The sequence below is a fragment of the Aulostomus chinensis genome, chromosome 9, assembly GCF_037954235.1.
Source record: "Aulostomus chinensis isolate RoL2024-O1b breed Wild chromosome 9, RoL_Achi_v1.0, whole genome shotgun sequence".
Lineage (NCBI taxonomy): Eukaryota > Metazoa > Chordata > Actinopteri > Syngnathiformes > Aulostomidae > Aulostomus > Aulostomus chinensis.
Window position 1 is genome coordinate 2077449 of NC_141328.1, and position 20199 is coordinate 2097647.

Genomic DNA, 20199 nt, shown 5'->3' on the forward strand with positions numbered 1-20199 from the left:
AGGTAATAGAGACTGACGGCTAACGTCAGCTAAACCGTCAGGAGTTTCCTTTGTGCAGCTTCATGCTTAGTAATCCACAAAACTTTGATTTGAGCTAATTTTTCTGCCTTTACAGAGACAGACAGAATACTGAGCTGCCTGCACATCCCTAATGGACACAAGCAGCTATGAAAAAATGCATTTTGTAGTTCGATCCATTCAGTCTGGATCCAGCCTGTGGGTTACATTGAAGTACTAGCCATTCCTAATGTTGTCTTATTTCAGAGTGTTCCTCCAAATCACTGATCCGATCCGTAACTGGGGGTCATCAATCAGGCAGCAAACACCCCTTCCCCTCCTCCCTGTGCAACCTACATGCCAGTCAGCCTGATGAATCCTCCGCCTTGCGGTGGAGACGAGGGGGAAGAGGAGCGGATTTGGCTGATTGGGGGCTTCAGGCTTGGAGCAGTAGCTGCATTCCTCCCTGTCTCTCCGTCTTCCTCTGCTGATGTCTCACTCCATCTTTCTTCCTCTCCTGCTTTCTCCTATTCATCTCCATTTCCTCCACCCCCCAGTGGGGTTGTGAGACAGGATAGTGGATGTTTCCCTGATGTCTCTGTCTGCCTGGCCTGTCTGTATACAGTGACCCTATTACTCATTTCTCTCCTCCTCAATGGAGCTAATGGGCATAATTAAACTGTCTTTGTTTTGGTTTCAGTATTGGATTCCCTCTCAGTCCCTGCGTCAGTCATTGGTGGCTTTTCTTTTGTTTGGATTAAAGCACACTTCCCTTTACAGTGACGCACTAGAGGCTGACCTTTTCCTATTTTAGACATCATCCTGGTCATCTGTACATCTTTGCTGTACTTTGTCATGTAGAAATACAGTGGAGAGTTTACCTGTGAGAGAGAGAGAGAGAGAAAGCCTGGAAGATGTAGGCTACTGAGAGATGAAAGTGGAGCACTGTGTCATTGCCCTCCTCCCGCTTGTCCTTCCTCTCGTTCAGTAGTGTGAAGTAGTTCTACAGTAATGGAGGTGCAGCCTAGAGGACAGATAACAATCTCTGGCAATTACCTCTGAGTCGATTACTTCATAGTCTGATCTTATCTGAAAGTTGGCCCACTAGTTATTTCTGTTGGCACGGTGGAAGCTGGAGACAGATATACATACTGTACATGCAGACAGATGGAAAGGGTGACATCCTAGGGAGTTATCAGATACTCACCGATGTCAAAAACAGAGGGAAACACACTCATTATTATGTTAACACTGAAGGAATACAGTAACTTTATTTGAAGCTTCACTTATCACACTTCAAGCCCTGCAGACTCCCGGCTTTCAATTTTGTGAGTCATGATGTGCTCAGCCCCGCACAGAAAAAATCATTCATTGAAAACAATGCAGGTTTGTTCTTGTGAAGAGTTGCGTGTTTGAGCATTTTGAACCACTGTGTAACAATTAGCCATCTGATTAGTGGGAAGTCAAGGATCTGATACCAAGTCAGACGACCAGGATTACGTTTCAGTTCTTGCAGTGCCTGAAGCAGCGTGTACAGATATAGCCTCCTGACACGCATGACAAATTTCAATTTGATTGCTCAGTGTGACTGGACAGCAGTCAGATATTTATATTTATCTGTGTGTGTGTGTGTGTGTGTGTGAGAGAGAGAGAGAGAGACATTTTAGGAAATTTGCTGATTGGTTTTTGGTGCTGTTTGTTAGGTCGGGCAGAAACCGCATTCTCTACTAAAATGTTGCATAAATCCTTCAATCATTAAGTTTCTCACGTTCAAGAAAACCTGGGAAAAAAATTCATGGAATTTTAAAATCTCGCTTTTACACACCTGGAAAAACAACAGAACTGAATGTTGTTGGTGTGTGTCATGAATTAATGAGATCGCGTGATGGTGGTCTTCCATGTACTGTTATGATTTTAAAGTTAAGGTTTCCGTTGGCGTGGCTGAACGCGTATGACATCAGGAAGTTTGAGAACTGAAGCAAAAATAAATCCAGTCAGACGTGAAACATCTTGATCAGTGCGTTGATGATTTTACAGAGAACGCAGAGGGGACACCAAATATGTCAATTATAGCCCACAGAAAGACAAGAGGGTCAGAAAAAGAGTCGATCTTGGTGTTGATATCAAACCTCGAGGAAGTAAATAATCTGCATCAAGCAGTGGCGGCGCTCATGAAGCTCATCAACGAGCTTTGCGAGTCGTTCTTCAGACTAAGGGCCTTGGCTTTGGCACGTTTTTGAAAGGCTTTTTAGTCACCAACAGAGCGTCAAGGCCCTGCATATCCAGGGTGGTTTTGTTGCTTTTGTTTTCTTGGTTGCTGAGAGTTAAAAATGATCATCTTCTGATAAAACCCGGTACTCGCCACCACCGTCATCTTTTGGTCTGTTGTCCAATCGCAGTTGAGAAGGGGTGGGAGAATTACCACAATCATCAACCATCACTGCGGTTGATCTAGTTTTTATTTAAAATTCATCAATTGTAGTTATGAAACTGCTATGAAATCTTGTTTGTCAGTTGTTGCTTTAAATCAGCTGCAAATAAAAGGAAAGAAAAGCAGCATATCTGCTCAAAATGTCCGCTTCCTTGATCTCTGAACTGCCACCTGGTGAAATATGCTGACGACACAGTTCTCCTGTCACTGCTGTCAGGCCCAGCACAACATCATGGACCCGCTCTTCAGGAGTTTGTAGAGTGGTGTGACAGCTCCAAACTAGAACTGAACGTCAGCAAGACCAAAGAGATGGTGGTGACCTTCTCCAGCAAGCAGAGGGATCTGGCTTCTGCTGTCATCACCACCATCCACGGGAAGCCAGTGGAGGTGGTCGAGGAGTACAAATACCTGGGCACAATCTTTGACAACCTCCTGAACTTTTCTGCCAACACAGAGGAGATTCTCAGGAGGTGTCACCAACGACTGTTCCTCCTCAGGAAACTCAATTCCTTTGGAGTCAGCGCGCCCATAATGATGACTTTCTACTACGCCTTTGTGGAAAGCATCATCACATCCTCCATAACCTGCTGGTTCCACTCCCTCAGCCTCCAGAACCGGAACAGACTGCAGCGCACTGCATCAGTGTGCTCCAAAATCATCGGCCTGCCTGTCAGAACTCTTTCACACGTTTACAGCCAACAGGTCCTGTGACAGGCAGCCAAGACCCAAAGACCCCTCACACATACTCCACTCTGCATTTGAATGGCTCCCCTCTGGGCGACGCCTCCGCTGTGTGGCCTGCAGAACTGAGAAGAGGAAAGCCACCTTTGTCCCCAAAGCCATTCTTCTCTTTAACTCCAGCTGCTAACACCTTCCCCACACCAACACCCTACACACACACACCTACACACACACACACCTACATACTCTCCCCGGACTACTCAATATCCTGTCTTCACTGTTACACTGTTTATACTGTTTACATTGTCTGCACTTTATTCACTCACTCCAGTCACCTTACTCTTCATTCTACATTGTGTACATACTGTATGTAGTATATTTATTGTATTTTTATCTTTAATCTTATTTTTATTCTCTTATTTATTCCCACTGTCATGTCCGTTTTTTTTGTTTTGTTTTGTTTTGTTTTTTTGTGTTTTTTAATGTCATGCTGCTCAGTTGTACCGTATTTTAATTGCCCCTCGGGGATAAATAAAGTCATCTGAATCTGAATCTGAATCTGAATCTGAATCTCTAAATGTAAGGTGTGTGCAGTAAAATCAATACAGCAAAGATAGTTAATTTTTATTTTTATTTTCAATTTTGCAGGACTACCCCAAGAACAGACACCCAGGATGGAGTCGAGGATCAGTGGCCTATCATGCAGGTAAGATTGCAACTCTGTTCCCCTTTTATCTCTTTAGCTTTCTCTTCCTCTTTCAGCGCAATATTTCTCAGAAGAAAAGCTTCCTTTTGTGCACTTGGAATTCCCCCTGTTTGAGTGAAACAAATGAATCAGAGATGCTTCCTCCAGTCTGAGGCATCTATCTGCTACCTTGAGACACAAACATCACAGGGCAGCGTCTCAGCGGGACGTTACGGTGCCTTTCACCGCCAGATCAAGGAGGTTTGCTGCAAGATAAAAGGGCAGAAAGATAAATCAGGCAGTGACAGCGTCACAGCGATCTCTCTCTCTCTCTCTCTCTCTCTCTCTCTCTCTCTCTCTCTCTCTCTCTCTCTCTCTCTCGCTCTCTCTCTCTGTGGGAGCCTGATCATCTACATGTGATGGACCAAAAACAAAACCTGCAGTCAAAGTTATCTTTGTCTTCCTGCGCTTCCACACACGTTAAGTCTTGGTTGTTTGCGACGACAGGCCTGCGAACATTATCTGCACAGGCATTTTACAAAACCCCCACAGCTTCCATTCCAGGTCTCAGCACCCCTGCGCTATCAGTGCTAAGAGATTAGCAATCAAACACTGCTGCCCTGATATGAAAATAGCAGCAGCTACAGAGGAGGTTGTTATTACAACGCACAAGCTACAGTAGGTAGCCGACTCTTTATCAGATGATCCACTCTCACAGTCAAGATGTTGTTAGTTCTTATCTGGCAAAAGCAGTTAGGAGCTAGCTTGCTTATCAGCATTATTTTGGTCTGAAGCATCCCATTGTTTATCCCTCTAACGTCAGATCTCCGTTGCTGTTAGTCTGAAAGATTCACACGCTACAAATGTCACATTTTGTCTTTGACTCTCCCTCAGAAATGTATATTTCTTGATTTTTGGAGTAAGATTTGCACACATTCCTCCAGTTGACCTCCAAGTCAGATATCAGGACACGTTTTCCTGTTCTCCCTGCACATTCCATTCATGGTTCAGGTTGATGTTTGTAGTCCTAAAATCCCCCCTTATCCTGTGCAGATTCCACATATACTTTGGATACATTATTAATAATAATAACAGTTGGTGCTATGAATCATTTTACCTCCTTGATGAGTGACAGACTAGGCTAGTCATTTACTGAGGCTCACCATGCCAGTCCCAGAGGTCTAGCTCTGCGGCCGGCCTGGTTTGGCAGCTGTGTGCTGGACACCACAGAAATATGCATGTCCCAGCACAGCTCCCATTAATCTTATTTGTTAGAGACTAAAATGATGTATGTGGTTTTCCACGCTGTGCATACGAGGTTTGCCTTCCCATGCTTGGGTTAAGGTGCAGGCTCACATCCAGCTACTTGAAAATCAACAGCCGGGGACTCTTCTTCTTGTCTCCTCTCGCCCCTCCATGCATCTGGGATTTTCAGCTGAGGAACCTCGAGAATTGAATGCAATTGCTTCTTGGCAGGGTGTCAAAAAACAAATGTATACACAGTATTATATACACTCTCAGTCATATAAGCACAGAAGAAACTGCTTAAAGAAGGAATGACTTAAGCTTTGTTATCCTGGTTTTCCTGTCCAGAGTGAGCCAAGAATGCAGTGAAGAGGTATTCCTATGACACGTGGACCTCTGTTGTTAACTTTCGTGGTCAGTTTTTGTACTTGACCTCAGTATCCAAATAAAGACAAACGTTTGCTTCATATAGACTGTTGAAACTCGTCGTAATTTTATCAAGCACCATGCTGTTCTTCAGTGTGATGTCAATGTTTTGATAGTTTTATCTTGTTTTAAGCATCCAGGAAAACATTTGATAGTTTTATTTCAGCTTGGTGGCAAATGCATTAATTACACAGCGATTCAAAGCCAGATTCCTCATTTTCTTATTTACATTCATGTGCAGCTCGAGCTCTATTTCTGTCATACTGATTTATGGCACGTTGTATTGGGCATGTGGCCACTGTTGACCTGGATCACATGTCATGTGTAATATTGACTTTTAAGGTTATTTTTTTACACCAGATATATTCCAGTTATATACACAAATGCCTGCCAGCTACATCCCTGCTCCTTTGTATAGCTTGTGTAGTTTGAGAGTCCCTTGGCCGGCGCTGGTGTTACCATGAGTGCTTGTGTTGGGAACTGGCCCAGTGTGGACCTCCATCCTGTGTGTTGGCTTGGGTTGGCTCTGCAAGTTAATGGGCCATGGGCCCCTGTGGACCCTATCAGGAGCAACCAGCCGTCCAACCAGTGAGTGCTCCCCAGCAAGCCTCATTAACTCTGTCACCCCCTCCGAACCTCCCATCAGTGACTCACACGTGCAATGACTCAACACCCGCAGCAAAGGTTGTGCCCTGCCGCCACCATCCATCCTTCACCTCTGAGGTAACCTAAGATAATAGGGTGCAGTCTCACTTCTGTGACAGGGCCTAATCTGATTCCAGCTCAGGTTCTGCCAAAACATGTATTCAATAGAAAGCTGTTGTGTCGAGGGATAATGTCACTCTCATACCTATTAAGTTAAAAGTGGATTTAGATGAGCGCATTGAAATATGAACAAAGCGTTAGTGTTCTCGCTCCCTGGCACACAACTGGGGACATGTATGTGACGAATGCGTGCAGCAAATCGGTGTCTGTGTAGGATCCACACCAGAAAGAAGGTGGCAATCTCATAACTGTTGGAAAACCGTTAATCAGCTGGGTTTTGATTTTATTTTTTGATTTTTTTTTTTTGTGATCTCTGGCAGAACTGCAAGAGAAAGTTGGAAAAAAAAAAGTGCTGTGTGTGACTCCTTAACCTCAGCTGAACCCGGACGGGGAAAAGAGTCCAATTACAGTCAAGCCGATGGACAGATGATGACGTTTACGTCATCCAGACCCTTGAGGCCCTGCAGATTCTGCACCCTGACTTGGCAGTGACACTCGTGCTTTAAGGTGTTGATGTTTGTTATCGCTGGCTGAACTGCAAGAAAAAGTTGACAAAAGAAAATGCTGTGTGTGACTCCGTAACCTGAGTTGAACCAAGCATGATGTGGAATACAGTCACGTTGGAGCTGAGCGCAAACGTCCACACGGGTCCACGCGAACGTGATGGACAGATGATGAAGTTTACGTCATGCGTGAGGCCATGCAGGTTCACAGTTGACCGTGTACCACAGCGGTACTGATTCATTCGCTTTTCATTCCTAAATTGTGCAATAATCTGCACCGGTCTGTTTAGAAACCCTCATCACTTTTCCCAAAATATAAGCTGATGTATTCATAATGAGTCAAAAACCCTAAGAAATGGAAGATTCCATGTCCTGTCATAGAATACAAAGAAAAGCAATTAAGTCTGTTTTTGGCATTTATTCATGACAGGTTATCAGAATTGTTAATGATTAATTTTCGGTTAACCAGGTAATCGCCTCAGCTCCCCTGGAAATACATCCCTCCCTCGACATGCCGTCATGTCTGTGCATGTCCTATGGCTGCGTTCACGCGTGATTGGGGTTCAACCTACCATATAGGCTCTACTTTGTGAAAGACGTTGATGAATTGATTAGTCTGGCAACTCTTTTATTGATGAATTGTTTGGAAAGTGCCTACAGTTTCCCAGAGCCTGCGGTGATGATGTCAGTGTGCTTGTTTTTACCATCTAAATCCCCGAGAGATTCGGTTGATTCGACATGGAAAAACAGCAAATCCTCAAACTGCAGCCAAAAAAAGTTGTTGGTGTTTGACAATTATTTTTCTCTCAATCAGCTACAGTGCACATTATGTCCTGTCAGCCAAGCTAGAAGAGGAATTGAAGGCCCACATTTTTCGCAAAATATATCGACTACATAAGAACGGTGAGTAGAGGAGAACGTCTTTACCGCTGCGGAGCCTCACGGCCTGCGAGAGCTCTCCACACTGGTGTCTGCATGTCCCGTTCTCGTTAGCACAGTTGTGTCTGGAACACTTGGAACTTCTTCAGATTTAGCTCAGATGTCCACAGGAACTTGACAATGAACCTGAAAGATGCCGGTGATCAAAAAGCGAGGTCATGATCACCCGGCAATGGAAGGACGTTCGTTCCTGAAGTAGAAACATCCGGATAAAATCTTACTTTGGGAAAAGTCTTCATGCAAAATTCAGCTGGAGTGAAAGCAGAGTGACTCTTTCCTTGTGTTATTTCGGAGCTTGGGAGTGTTCAGCCCTCCGGCCACTGACCTCTAAAGGTTGTTTCATAATAACTGATGGGTTCAGGTAAATGGAGTGGAGTAATAAGAGCTGTACAGCCTTTGAAACGTAGTGGTGTGAATGTACAAAGTTCCCAGAAATATAAATACTCGTGAAGAGATATCACAACATTGTACTTAAGTCCCCCCCCCAAAAAAGTCCATCATCGCTGTCATCCCCCATTTGCGCGATATCCGTCCCATTGTGGTGATATTTCTGGAACACCTTGAGGGAATTTTCTCAAATTTAGCTCAAATGTCCACTGGGACCCAAGGATGAACTGATTTTGGTGGCCAAGGTGAATATCACCTCACGTAAGTGCAATATCTCTGCAACACCTCCAGGGGATTTGTCCAAGTTGGCCCCAAACGTCCACCGGCCAAAGTCACTGCGACATGGCGGAGATGCTTCTGTGGTATTTGTAGTTGCTGTGGACATAATTAGATGATGAACCGTCATCGGCACTCACCAATGAGCCTCAGAAATCAAATGCAAACTGTACATCAGCTTCTCAACACTGAGCCGCTGCAAAATGGAGTTTTATTGTACAGTAAATTATTCTAAACCTATGCAAACTTATATGATTGAGTGTTTTTGACATAACATGAATATATTGTGTTATTTTCCCTCGTTAAAGCTCGTTCCTGGTCAGGGAAGTTTTTTTTTTTTTTCTTCCCAGATGAGCTTTTATCTCACAAGAAAATCCTGCTGTCACGTTCCTTCAGTGTTCAGCCGGTTCCTGAGAGTTGCTCAGGATCCACTGAGCCTCCCAGCGCAAAACCCTAAACACAGACCTCAACTTGTTGTTTCCCGTCCCCCTCTTACAATGTATGGAATTCATGAATCTAAAAATAATACAGAAGCAAATACCTCTCATATTTATGTCATGTAGATCATTATAGTGGAACCAACATCAATATTTTGTTTTCGTCTGGGATGTTCCGCGCAGATCCACCGTCTAGCCAGCTGTCACCGTAACCCGGACGACACGGAGAAGTGCAGATACAATGAATATGAGCTAATCAAGCAAGATTTCACTGCATCGTTGAAACCAGTTACAGGAAATGTAAATGAGGCGTTGCATTTTTTATTTTTTTTTCATGTAGGAACCGTACGGAACACACAGCGCGTTGAGAAATGTGGCTGTGGCCATGGACGGAACACCCCCCTTCTCTGACATGAGCTCAGACTGAAGACGTTGATTTGTCCCCTGACACTGGAAGCAGAGGCGATGTTGAGACTTGCAACACTCCTCAAACATCAACCCTACAAGCCAATGGAGGAAGGAGGAGATGCAATGGTCTTGGCAATTTTTCACCAATTAAACCATGATTGTGAATAGAACTCTGGCTTACAGACCCCTGTCTTCACCGTTCCTGAGGACTGTGGTCGAAGGCGAAGCCTGCTCACTTTTGCCCAGCCACAAAAGTTTATGAAGATGTTTTGACCTTATTTCAGGTGTCGTGAGAGTATAAAACTTCATCAAAAGCCCCGAGAAGCCTGAATCCTCACGCGGGTGTCTGTTAGTAATTCCTAGGTCAAGTCTAAACCATCCCAACTCTTGACGTAGCTACCAGAGGAGATCAGGTAGAAGAGTTACGTTCCTTCTCCTGAAAAACACATTTTTAAAGTTGTCATTGATGTCATCACATCCTGCGTATGCATCACATACACGTGTCATTAACAAATCAACAAAAGACAGAAAAAGCAAATTAAAAGTGTATTTAAAGATGTATGAAGGTAGCTTTTACAGAGAATGGTAACCTCAGCTTGATGAAACTTTTGTGACTTCTCGTCGGTGAGCAGGCATCAACCTTACTTTGGTAGCCTTGCACCTTTTTTTCAGTTGTGTGTCTAAATATACTTGATTGTTTGCTTGAAGGAAAGGTGTGACGGAGTCTTGAGACCTAGTGATTCACTTGGTTTATGTATTTGATTTTACTTTAAAGTAGACAAGGTAACAGAATATTCTCTGTGATGCCCCGGACTCTCCCTAATGATCCTTTCCAAGCAAAGTAGCTCCATCCTTCGGCCCGAGCCTGGACTTCCACCCCAGTGTCAGGCCTCGTCACTTTCAAAGCCCCGCTCGACTATTTTTAGCAGCGCTGCGCCTGCGCCGGCGTGGCTCCACTGTTTGCCGAGTGTGTGGTGTTGTGACAAGGACCCGCATGGGAGCCATAATGATACAGTGTCTCCGTCTCCCTCCCAGAGCTCAGATAGAGATTGTTTAAACAGTATCCTGAGCTGGGGACGGGTCCCATGACAACTCCATAAATATTTACCAGCAGCAGCCACGCCGCTGCGCTTGAGGAGAGCTTGTCTGCAGGCTACCTCTGCAATGTTTTTCTTTTTGCTCTTGTTTTCCATTGTTGTCTCTCGCAACTCGAGTGTGTGTTGTTCTGATGATTTCTTGGGATGTTTTAGATGTCTTTAAGTGTTTTTACTCGTCGCCTTGCGCCGCATCATCAGAGTGGAATGTCAGGATGTCCCGTATGTTAGCACCTAGCACTTGCGTGTACGCCAGACGCAGCGCTGTTCCTGATGGTTAGTTTCATCAGGTGAAATCGCATAAATGTAAAAAATAAAAAATAATGAACTTCGGGTAACACAAGGGAACGTATGTGCTAGCGAATTTTATGCTGCCTCTGTTTCTGTCGTTGCTGAAATTGCTGAAGTCAGACTGAGCAGGTCCGGCAAAAATGGACCAGCAACTTTGTAGATGTGGATCAGATGTGCATCACTTGTCGGTGCTGACAGCGTGCGGCGCCGGTCTGTTCCGGTATCCTTATATTGTGACATAAACAACACCACCTAAAATAATCAATACTACATAACAGTAATTAATAGTCATTGAACACAACATTTTATTTGATACACGAGGGAGTGTAATGCCTCATCTCCCCGCTAAAAAAAAGAAAAATAAAGTAGAAGAAGTTTACATGTTTAAAGTGCTGTTTTCATTGCAGAGGGAATACAAATGAACTGATTTCAGTGTATCGGTACATTTTCAGCACATGAACATGTGATATTGTTGTGCTAATAATGTGTTTTTACTCGTGCTGTCAGGCGATTAAAAAAATGAATCTCATTAATTACAGGATTTGTAATTAATTAATCTAATTAATCGCATTTAATCTCATATCTGCTTAAGGTCCCCAAATAAAGAATTTTGATTCTTGGACATTACAAACTGAATCAGATGACCAAGAAGAGAAGATTTGAAATCTACATTTCTATTGGTGATTGAATAAAACCTCAGTCAGGGCGTCTGAAGGCGCAAACAGGCGCTTTGACCAGCGACGCACGTGTGGTGTGACGAGCCACCGCCAAGTACGGGTCCTTCAATGGGCCAAGTTTAAAATGATCGTATCTGGGTGAAATTCACATTGAATTGCCACTCAAGTGTGCAATAAATTTTTATTACGCATTAATTTGCAGTGTAATTGATTAATTAATACGTTAAAGTTACAGCTCTCGTTATTACTGATAACCACTTTAGTGCTTAAAATCTGTATTCCAAGGCATCGTTCTACTCTCTCAAGTGACATGATTGCAATGATTTGACTCACCGTTTTGACAAGTGTGTGTGTGTGTGTGTGTGTGTGTGTGTGTGTGTGTGTGTGTGTTTGTTTGTTTGTTAATGTTATTTGTGTTTTTACTTCAGTCTCAAATTCTATGAAACTGAACAGTGCTGAATAAACCGGATTGCAGCTTCTGCCCTGCTAGGAGTTTTGTTGCTTCTCCAGTTCCATCCTGACGTGCCGTTGATTCATCTTCTTGAATTATAAAGATGTTTACGGAGTCGTTGCCTTGCATCGTGATGGTGTCGTATTGGGAGTCTCTCCGTCATTGCCAACCCCACTGCACTATGAGCAAGAACGTCATCATACGAAGCGATCCAGTTTGATAGGATAAATGTGACGTTTCTTACCTGGAAGTACAACTTGCTGTGTACCACCGGGGTCATCTCATGATACGTATATCAGATTAAATCGGTAACTCGACAGAAAAATTGAGACGTCATGTTTGAATTCTAAATGTCCAGTCACATTCAGTAGCCAGAAACTTGTTGTATTTTGCATGCGGTTCAGTTAAGACTGATACATCCTGCTTGTTTAATAAGGTAAGATGAGGTAAACCTTTATCCGTCCCTCAGTGGGGAAATTGGGATGTAGTTGGGACTCAGACAATCCAGAGAATGTCTGGTCATTAAACTTCACCTCAACGACATTGAAAACTGAAATTTAGAAACTCAGTGAGCCCAGGCAGTGGTGAACAGGGTGAAAGAGGCTTTGTGGTCGTCTTTGCAGCAGTGAGGCAAGAACCTGAATGACCTCGCAGGTTAACACAATACCTTGTTGAGTAATCAACAGCGCAGTTGAACATCTCGTCCTCGCTCTTCTCCTCTGACAGATGACGGGAAGATCTTTCACGGCAGCGGAGTCGGCGATGCTTTCGGCCCCCGCTGCTTCAAGGGTGACATCATGGGCTGCGGCATCATGTTCCCCCGGGACTACATCCTGGACGGAGAAGGTGAGGGCAGACGGATCAGGTGGCACAATTAGGCTGTCAATCATGGATGAGGTGAACGTGTCTCCGGGAGGCTTCGCTCCTAAACCTGCTTATCGAGGTTTAGCATTAAACCCTCTTGGCAGCCTGCAGTCTTGCCAGAGTTCAGTGTGTTGCATGTGGGAAAGAAATTGGATGGGAACCAAAGTCCCCCACCGGGGCAGCACAACAGTCCCTTAAAGGGGAAGCTCTTATCCACCTCCCTGCAGGACAAACACATTTTTGGTCTGAGGAGGTTCATTAAACTTCACTACACTTTTCTTTTTGTAAAGAACTATGAAGTGTTTAGAGTCGTCCTAATGGCACAACCATCCCAGCTTGTGTCTGACTTCCCCTCAGCACTGCTGCCTGACCTGCTTTGTCAGTGAGAGCTTTGTTATTTCCTCAGGTGATGCGGACGACTGGGATCGGCTGGAGGTCCGCGCGGGTCAAGCAGGCGTCCAGAACTCTCTGTACCTCAACGATGACGAGGAGGAAGAGGAGGATGGGGAAGAGATGGAACATGGACAGGAGGGCAGAAAGGTCACGGTACGAAACATTTCACAGCTGTGCTAAACATTTCTGCAGGTGGAGAGTCATTTACATACTCACTTACACATCAACCTGGAAGTAATTTAAGTTGATGCTCGTAGTTTTTTGGAACACTCGGGGGCAGCATAACAAGTTTAACAAGTGAGAGAAATGTGAGTTGGACTGATCAGAACACAGTGGCTCTCCAAGCTTTCATTAACTCCTCAAACCAGGTGCCTCTGAAATTTGATGTGCGCCTGTATTCTTAGCTTTATGGTAGATGATTTAAGATAGACCGTCTGCATGCGTGTAACAAGTTCAGCCGACTGTATTGAACTTTTTAGATTTTAGGAAAAATACTGCGTTGTAGGCTTGGTGGCACGCCCACAAATCACCTGACCGCACCTCTTTATCAAAGTAATGGTGCACAGAGAGGCACGTGCTCAAGACAGATCTCTCAGTGACAGCTAAGACTCAGTAAGGTGAGAGTCCAAATGAGGTGATGGATTGATTGAAGGATGAAAGCTAATGTGCTGAAGTGGCAAAAAACAAACAGTCATCACTCAGGTAGAAAAAGACGCCACTGGCAGCAGTAGAAGTGCAGATTCCACCTGTTTATTCAACCGAGTAAAGAAATACAGAAAATACTCCAAAATACAAAGTAAATATGGACGCCACTGACGTCACATTCTTCGCTGTACTGGACGCCATTTCTCAGTGGTGGAGGGTCTCTAACTCATCTCTGTCTTTCTTAAGGAGTGAACATGGCTCCCGTCTTCTTCCTGCTTCTTAACCTGTGGTTTCCCTTTTCATTATACGTGTTTACATGCACCAGCGCCACCTCTGTTGGAGCGTGGATAATTCTCATCTGCTCCTCTCGGATTCGGATTCAGAAAGAATCTGAATCTGCTGTGTTACTTGTAGTTTTTTTGGTCTCTCATGCATCAAAACTAAATTTTAAAAGTAAAAAATTGCCAGAAGAAAAAAATCAATTACCTGCAAAAACTACTTTGGTTTGTTTGTTTGTGCTGCTTCTGATCTCGAGTGATGTTTACTGAAGACAGAGCCCAGAGCAACATCAGCAGGTCAAGCTAGCCTTTTGTTTCCAGCTCCAGTCAAAGTCACCAATATTCTGACCTTTGCGTTCGCAGCAGGAAAGCAGTAATGACTTCACAGCGTCACTCTCGCAGTCGCATATGTCTCCTCTGCTTCCCTGCGACCTTTATAAATCAGCCAACACCGGGCGGACGTCGCTGCGGCTGACTGCGATCCGTGTCACTTCACACCCGAATCGTGCAACTGCATCAACTGTTGTGTGTTTGTTATGGTTTTACATTCTTGGTGGTCAAACTCGTGGGGAGGCTGCGGTGTTGTGCAAGCAGGTCACTGCGCGGGTTTGAGTGCATGTGGTACTGAAACCCAAGTGGGTGAGAATAGAATTGGCCGAGTCATAATCCAGGGGTTTGTCAATATTTATTCAGCAGGACACATCACCCTCTGAGCACTGCTCCCTGACATTACCCAGCTCTCTGTGGGCACAGCCGCACGTGTGTGAGGGTGTCGGGTGGTGGTGGGGGTGGGGGTGAAGGGGGGGGGGGGGCAGACCCACAGCACACGCTGCACCCCCACACCGCTGATGTCGCTCAAACTAATGAAGCCTGTTGCAGTTTCCCTCACCCTTCCTCTGTAATTCAATAGCGGCTAAGCCTTTCTTTTTCGAGTGGGTGGTACAGTAAATGTTTGATAAGTGACTCAGGCTGATTTATCAGACACACTCCACAGTACTTCACTTGTTGTTTTAGTATGTCGCTGTTTGCTCTCTGACTTGGAAACAAGACCTCGGTATTAGGATTGCAAAGCTTGTTGATGTTCTTCTGAGAACAGCTGGATAATATTTGATCACTCTGTGATTTGGTGGAGACGTGTACTGTAAACACTGACTTTGTTTCTCCTCAAGGGCTCAGACTTTATCCTGTCACCTGTTTACGTAACGCTGTTTCCTAAGTGTACGTAATTCCTGTGTACAGCTGCTAGAGTGAGTGCTCTCCAATGAAGTTCGGCTCATGAAGAGTCTTGCTAAATGTTTCAGGACTTCGTCAGTGAAAGGTTGTAACCTACTGTCTCCCCCTGCAGGTGTTCTTCACCAGAAACGGGAAGCTAATGGGGCGGAGGGAGATGGTGGTCCCTCCCGGCGGCCTCTACCCCACCGTGGGGATGCTGAGCAACGGGGAGAAGGTCAAAGTGGACTTGCATCCCCTCAGTGGATGAGCTGAGGGTGTGATATCGTGATGCCCTGCAAACAGCTGGCTGCACTGCAGAGCTCACTCATGGTAGCCTAGCATGCTGCTAACACTCGCCAAACACACTCTGTTCAGCTGCACGTCTTCCTCGACACTGCCCGGCTTTTATTTATGAGACTTCTACACATCGCCATCACAACCAGCTCGCCCTCCTGGCTGCAGACGCAGGTTACAGAGTGCGACCTAGAAGCTTAGAAACTCCTAGGAGACATTTAATTGTAATTCTATGCAATCTGTACCGGTATCATCGTGGCTCTGCTTTCTCTCAGCTGTGTTCAGTGTGTCTGCCTGAGCTGTTCAATCCCTCTCATGAGGTCTGGCACACTTAACTCTAGTTTATTTCATTTGTCACAATCCCAAGCAAAGCAGAGCGAGGCCAACAGTTGTGTCGAGTCAGAGCTCGTTGGCAGTTTACCTTGCAGCGCATAGGACCTTCTCTCTCTCTCTCTCTCTCTCTCTGTCATCGCTCTTTTTTTCTTTATATCTCTCTCCCTCTCGTGCTGGACCTCCCTCTCCCGGCCCTCTCTCTAGGAGAGGGTGCCCTCCTGTGAGCGATCAGGGACCTGCTGTCGCCCCCTCGCTGCTCTCCCAGAGCTGCCTGGAAGGGGCCAGCGGTTCAGTGTGAATATTCCAGAAATGAATTCAGGCTTGTTTTGCATCTGTAAATAATCGCAGGGTTGCTCATCACGGACAAACCCGGGATGCTGTTTGTGACCGCGACTGTGTGAGCGGGCCGAGACGCACGGCGCAGAGCCAGAGTGAAACACGTCAGGTATATTTTCTACAAGGATTCACATCTACATCATTGTCATGTATCTTCTACGTCAAACGTTCAGGGAATGTATTTTGTTTTTGTACTCAGCACTTTGAGGTCATGAAGTTGAACGAAATAAAGACATTTAGGGAATGCATGCTTATAGTGGACGAAACGCCTGCCAAGGGAACGCTGCATCCTACCGGAGCACGGCTGGCTTTACATGGCAGAACTCTCCGGTAACTCTGGCTGCGGTGTCAAGGTCTCTGCAACACTCTTGAAAGATGTCAGCACACCAAATCTCTCAGATCGATGAATCCATAGTGCGCTCGTGAGCGAGAGTTCCAGCCTCCGAGGTGGGAGAGCTCACCTGTCAGACTGGGAACATCCCACTAGGAAAGCAGGAAGATTTGAGAGGTGCGAGGAGAAGCTTTGACGTCACCCAGCGTTCGTGGTGAAAGATGTGAGTGCGTCTCTGAATTGATGAAGTAGGTCGTTCTCATCGGCGCAGATGAGAGCGATGCACTTCCTTCATCAATTTGTCACAAGCTAGTGTTTGTGCAGCCAAACTATTGTTAGCCTTCTGGCTAGCGAGCCAGTGGAAGCTAACTGTCAATCCTGTATTTACTGAATTTTAACCTGTAGAACAAGATGTCAGAATACCTTCAGCTCCTGTGACCTTGTATCAGATCTTTAACCAAAAACCCACCAACACACAAACAGACGAAATGTTACAGAGGGAGGAGGCGGCTCGCTCCTTCACCCTCACGCGTCCAGGCGTTGTACCTGGTGTTTCTCCTCCAGTTCATCCGTAAGCTCCAGTGCGCCAGCCGCTCTCCTCCTGCTCTCATCATGAAGCAAAGTACCCAGCATGCATCTGGCTACGAAGTATTAAAACACAGGCACCAACTTGCAGATGTGCTTCCAGTGAGGGCGTGGTGACAAAACGATACGCCAGATGAAAACGATGGGTTGGCTTCGTCCTCTGGCGAGAACCAGAATCAGTTGTGTTGCATGAGACATGAATGACTTTTGTGACCTGGAACAGGAGGCTTCGGCGTGGAAAACCTAAAAGTAACGAGTTAAAGACGGATGTGTCCGTACGCAGACGCACCGGCGGCAGATATACGCATTACGTCATACTGTAAATTATGATGATGTATATAATATTTGTTTATTCACGTGCATGTTTGCTCTCAACACAGAGGATGAGATGTCCTTGTCTTATTTTTGCTGCTTTCTTCCCCTCAAAGCTGAATGACTTCCCTGTTGAAAGGATTTGCTCGGTTCATGAGCTCAGGATCATCGTTCCTGTTTGTCGTTGGCAGGTTAGATTCCCTCTGAGGAGAAGTGACGCCTGGATGTTTCCACAGGTGGAGACAACGGGCCTCATTCAGTCACGAGAGGTTCTTGTGCACGATTTTGTTGTTCCACGGTGCAGGACTTGTTTTTCCCTCAACTTGGTCTTGTAGGCAGGAAGCCACTCGCTGCTCCTGGCATTCATTCTGCCTGTAGGTGGCCTCGTTGCTAACCTGATTGATTGACAGTTAGAGGTACAAATAGCCACAAGTTTTGTTTTTTTTCACCTGTAAGACTAAAATTGAGGGATACATTAGTCCTGCAGTGTTGTCAGAACAAATTGTGTGTCGCTCAGGTTCTCGTTCCTACAGGATCCTGATACGGGCAGAAAGTAGGGCTCAGTGTTTAGAATGAAAACAAATTGGAGACATTTTTGGGACAATCCAGACACTGCTCACCGCGACAGACGTGACAACTTCCTAGGAAACTTCTCTGCGCTAAAATGTCAGTTTTTTGATCAATAAAAAGTCAGGAAGTAGGGACAAGTACACCTGGGCTCACCTGAAGCGAGTTGGCGTGAGCTCACTGTGTGGCTCGTCCCCTTCAGAGAGGTTTGTAGTGTCTCACCAACGCGTCTCCAACAACAACAACTCCTTCATAAAATGTCAGAGTGAAGCTGCGCGGCGCCGTTTCTTTATCGGCGTTCTACAAACCTGCCGTAGCTGCTGATGTTCCCCAGACAGCAACTCGAGCCGCCAGATCTTTAAAGCATCGATGAAACGTGAATCCAAGATCCAAACCTGTACGGCGTCGTTTATTTCAGCATTAATATCACAACTAAAGAAACTGTAACTTTTATTCAAAGTTGTTATGGTCATGGAAAACCTGGAACAGTCATGGAGTCTGGAAGCAGCAACTTCCAGGCCTGGAAAAGTTTCTTTAAATGCATAAAGCCCAAATATTCTGGAATAATGATCCTCACAAATACCTGCATGGTAGAGAGTATTTGGTTCACTTTGATTCACTGTACTACCTGATCATGTATCGAGCCATGCAGCTCGTCGGCGGCTCACGAGACTCACGAGCAGTAGCTGGTTCTGATTGGTCAGTGGCGCTGTAGAAGCTGTCATGTGGTTGGCTGCAACTCAGCTGGGTAGGAAACATTTACCTGAGCTTGTTGACGTTAATATCACTGATCCAGGATCAGCGGTTACCCAAAGAGAGACCTGCTCCATGATTCAGGCTTCAGAACCTAAACAGTCATGAATGTGAAATACTGTTGTTTGTTTGTTTGTTTGTTTGTTTGTTTGTTTGTTTGTTGCTGACTGCGGAAGCTGGTTTCTCTTCCACACAAGTTCTGATTGACTTTGTCCTTTTTGATTAAAGGCAACAGTAGAGTACTACAGGGGCGAGGTGGTGTTGAGGTGCAACAGGAAGTGGTCATGTCCTGGTTTCTCCACCAACAGGAAGTGGTCATCTCCTGGCTCCTCCCCCAGCAGCCAATAGGATCGCTCCATTTGATTGTGGTGATTGAATCAGTAAATCAGCTCTGGTGAACAAAAGTTGATGATCTTCCAGGTTCAGTTCATCAGGATCATCTTCACTAATGAACCCTCTGATGATGCAGTGGTTAGCAGTGCTAAGGTAACGTTAGCCTAAGAAGGAACTACAACGCGGAAGCTTGACACGTGGTGGAGAATGTACACAGCCTCAGCACTTGAAGTACAAATACTCCTGGCCAGATATTACTCCAATATAAGCGACAGATACTCAGATTGTTACTTGAGTTAAAGTACTGAAGTACTTGCTTGTAGAAAGACATAAGTATCCTGTAGTAAATTATTTTTTAATACCGAAGTACTGCTGTATTTCACAATGCATTGATCGACCTCTGAACCCACCAACTCACAGACCTTGAGCCAAAAGTACCACAGCTGTCATAGTAGTAGAGTGAAAATCATAACTTTCCAAAGAAGCAAATACTCCAGTAAAGTACAGAAACTCAAAAATGCATGTATATACAGTCCTCAGGTACTACTAGTACTTTGTTTTTGTCCTTTACTGAGCTGGACTCCGTCACCACTACTCCTTGTGCACTTCTTCTCTTCTCACTTGTCAGCACTCAACACGCATCAACGCTTCCAAACTCAAAGTGCAGTATTACTGATGAATACTACGACATGGAGCGAAATCTGAATACATGTTGACAGGCGTTTACACGGAAACGCAGAGGCTTTGGGACGAGGGAGTCGGACGTTCAGCAACCATCAGCTTGTTTTCCCTCATCTGCTCGCCTGAGCTGCACTCAGCAGGGGTCGCAGCGTCCTTCACTCTCCAGGGTACTAGAGACACAGAGGTATACTTAATAGTACACAGGGTCTACTGTCAATCACATATCTGCTGGAGAGTGTGTGTGTGTGTGTGTGTGTGTGTGTGTGTGTGTAGCGCTTGTTTGCTGTTGTCCTGCTGGTCTGGAGAGGCTTCAGCAGCCTGAAGTTTCACACCAATGCTAGACGGAGCAAAGATACCAGTGATGTGGTGGTCAGTCACATCCCGGTTCAGGGTGTTGATCATTCAGACTTTTACTCAGAGTCTCGGCTTCCAAAGGCTCAACCAAATCAGAAGTGTTTTGACCTCCTGGCACATCCTCCGACCTTCACTCAGCCAGGAGTCCTGTGACGATTCGTGTCGACTTGCACTATCATGGCCTTGTTCAGTACGTGTCTGGTCATTCAATAAAGATTTCAGTGACGTAAATTCC

General features: G+C 45.3%; 1 protein-coding gene and 1 long non-coding RNA gene across 7 annotated transcripts in view; both read left to right on the forward strand.

Moving 5' to 3' along the window:
- The window catches only part of spryd3 (SPRY domain containing 3), a 56611-nt gene extending 36425 nt beyond the window's left edge, over positions 1-20186 (forward strand). For 4 of the 6 annotated variants that reach the window (XM_086213053.1, XM_086213055.1, XM_086213052.1 and 1 more), the window contains exons 8-11: positions 3758-3815; positions 12420-12539; positions 12964-13103; positions 15219-20186. In XM_086213053.1, coding sequence (XP_086069179.1) covers positions 3758-3815; positions 12420-12539; positions 12964-13103; positions 15219-15353 — 453 coding nt within the window. In that variant the 3' untranslated portion in view covers positions 15354-20186. The remainder of the gene's footprint in view (positions 1-3757; positions 3816-12419; positions 12540-12963; positions 13104-15218) is intronic. The other 2 variants (XR_015117801.1, XR_015117802.1) reach the window with 2 other exon arrangements.
- LOC147255376 (uncharacterized) lies at positions 6131-9556 on the forward strand. Its single transcript, XR_015117803.1, has 4 exons — positions 6131-6188; positions 6551-6737; positions 7548-7636; positions 9113-9556. It is a non-coding gene; the product is annotated as an uncharacterized LOC147255376 (long non-coding RNA).
- Positions 20187-20199: the final 13 nt, after the last annotated feature.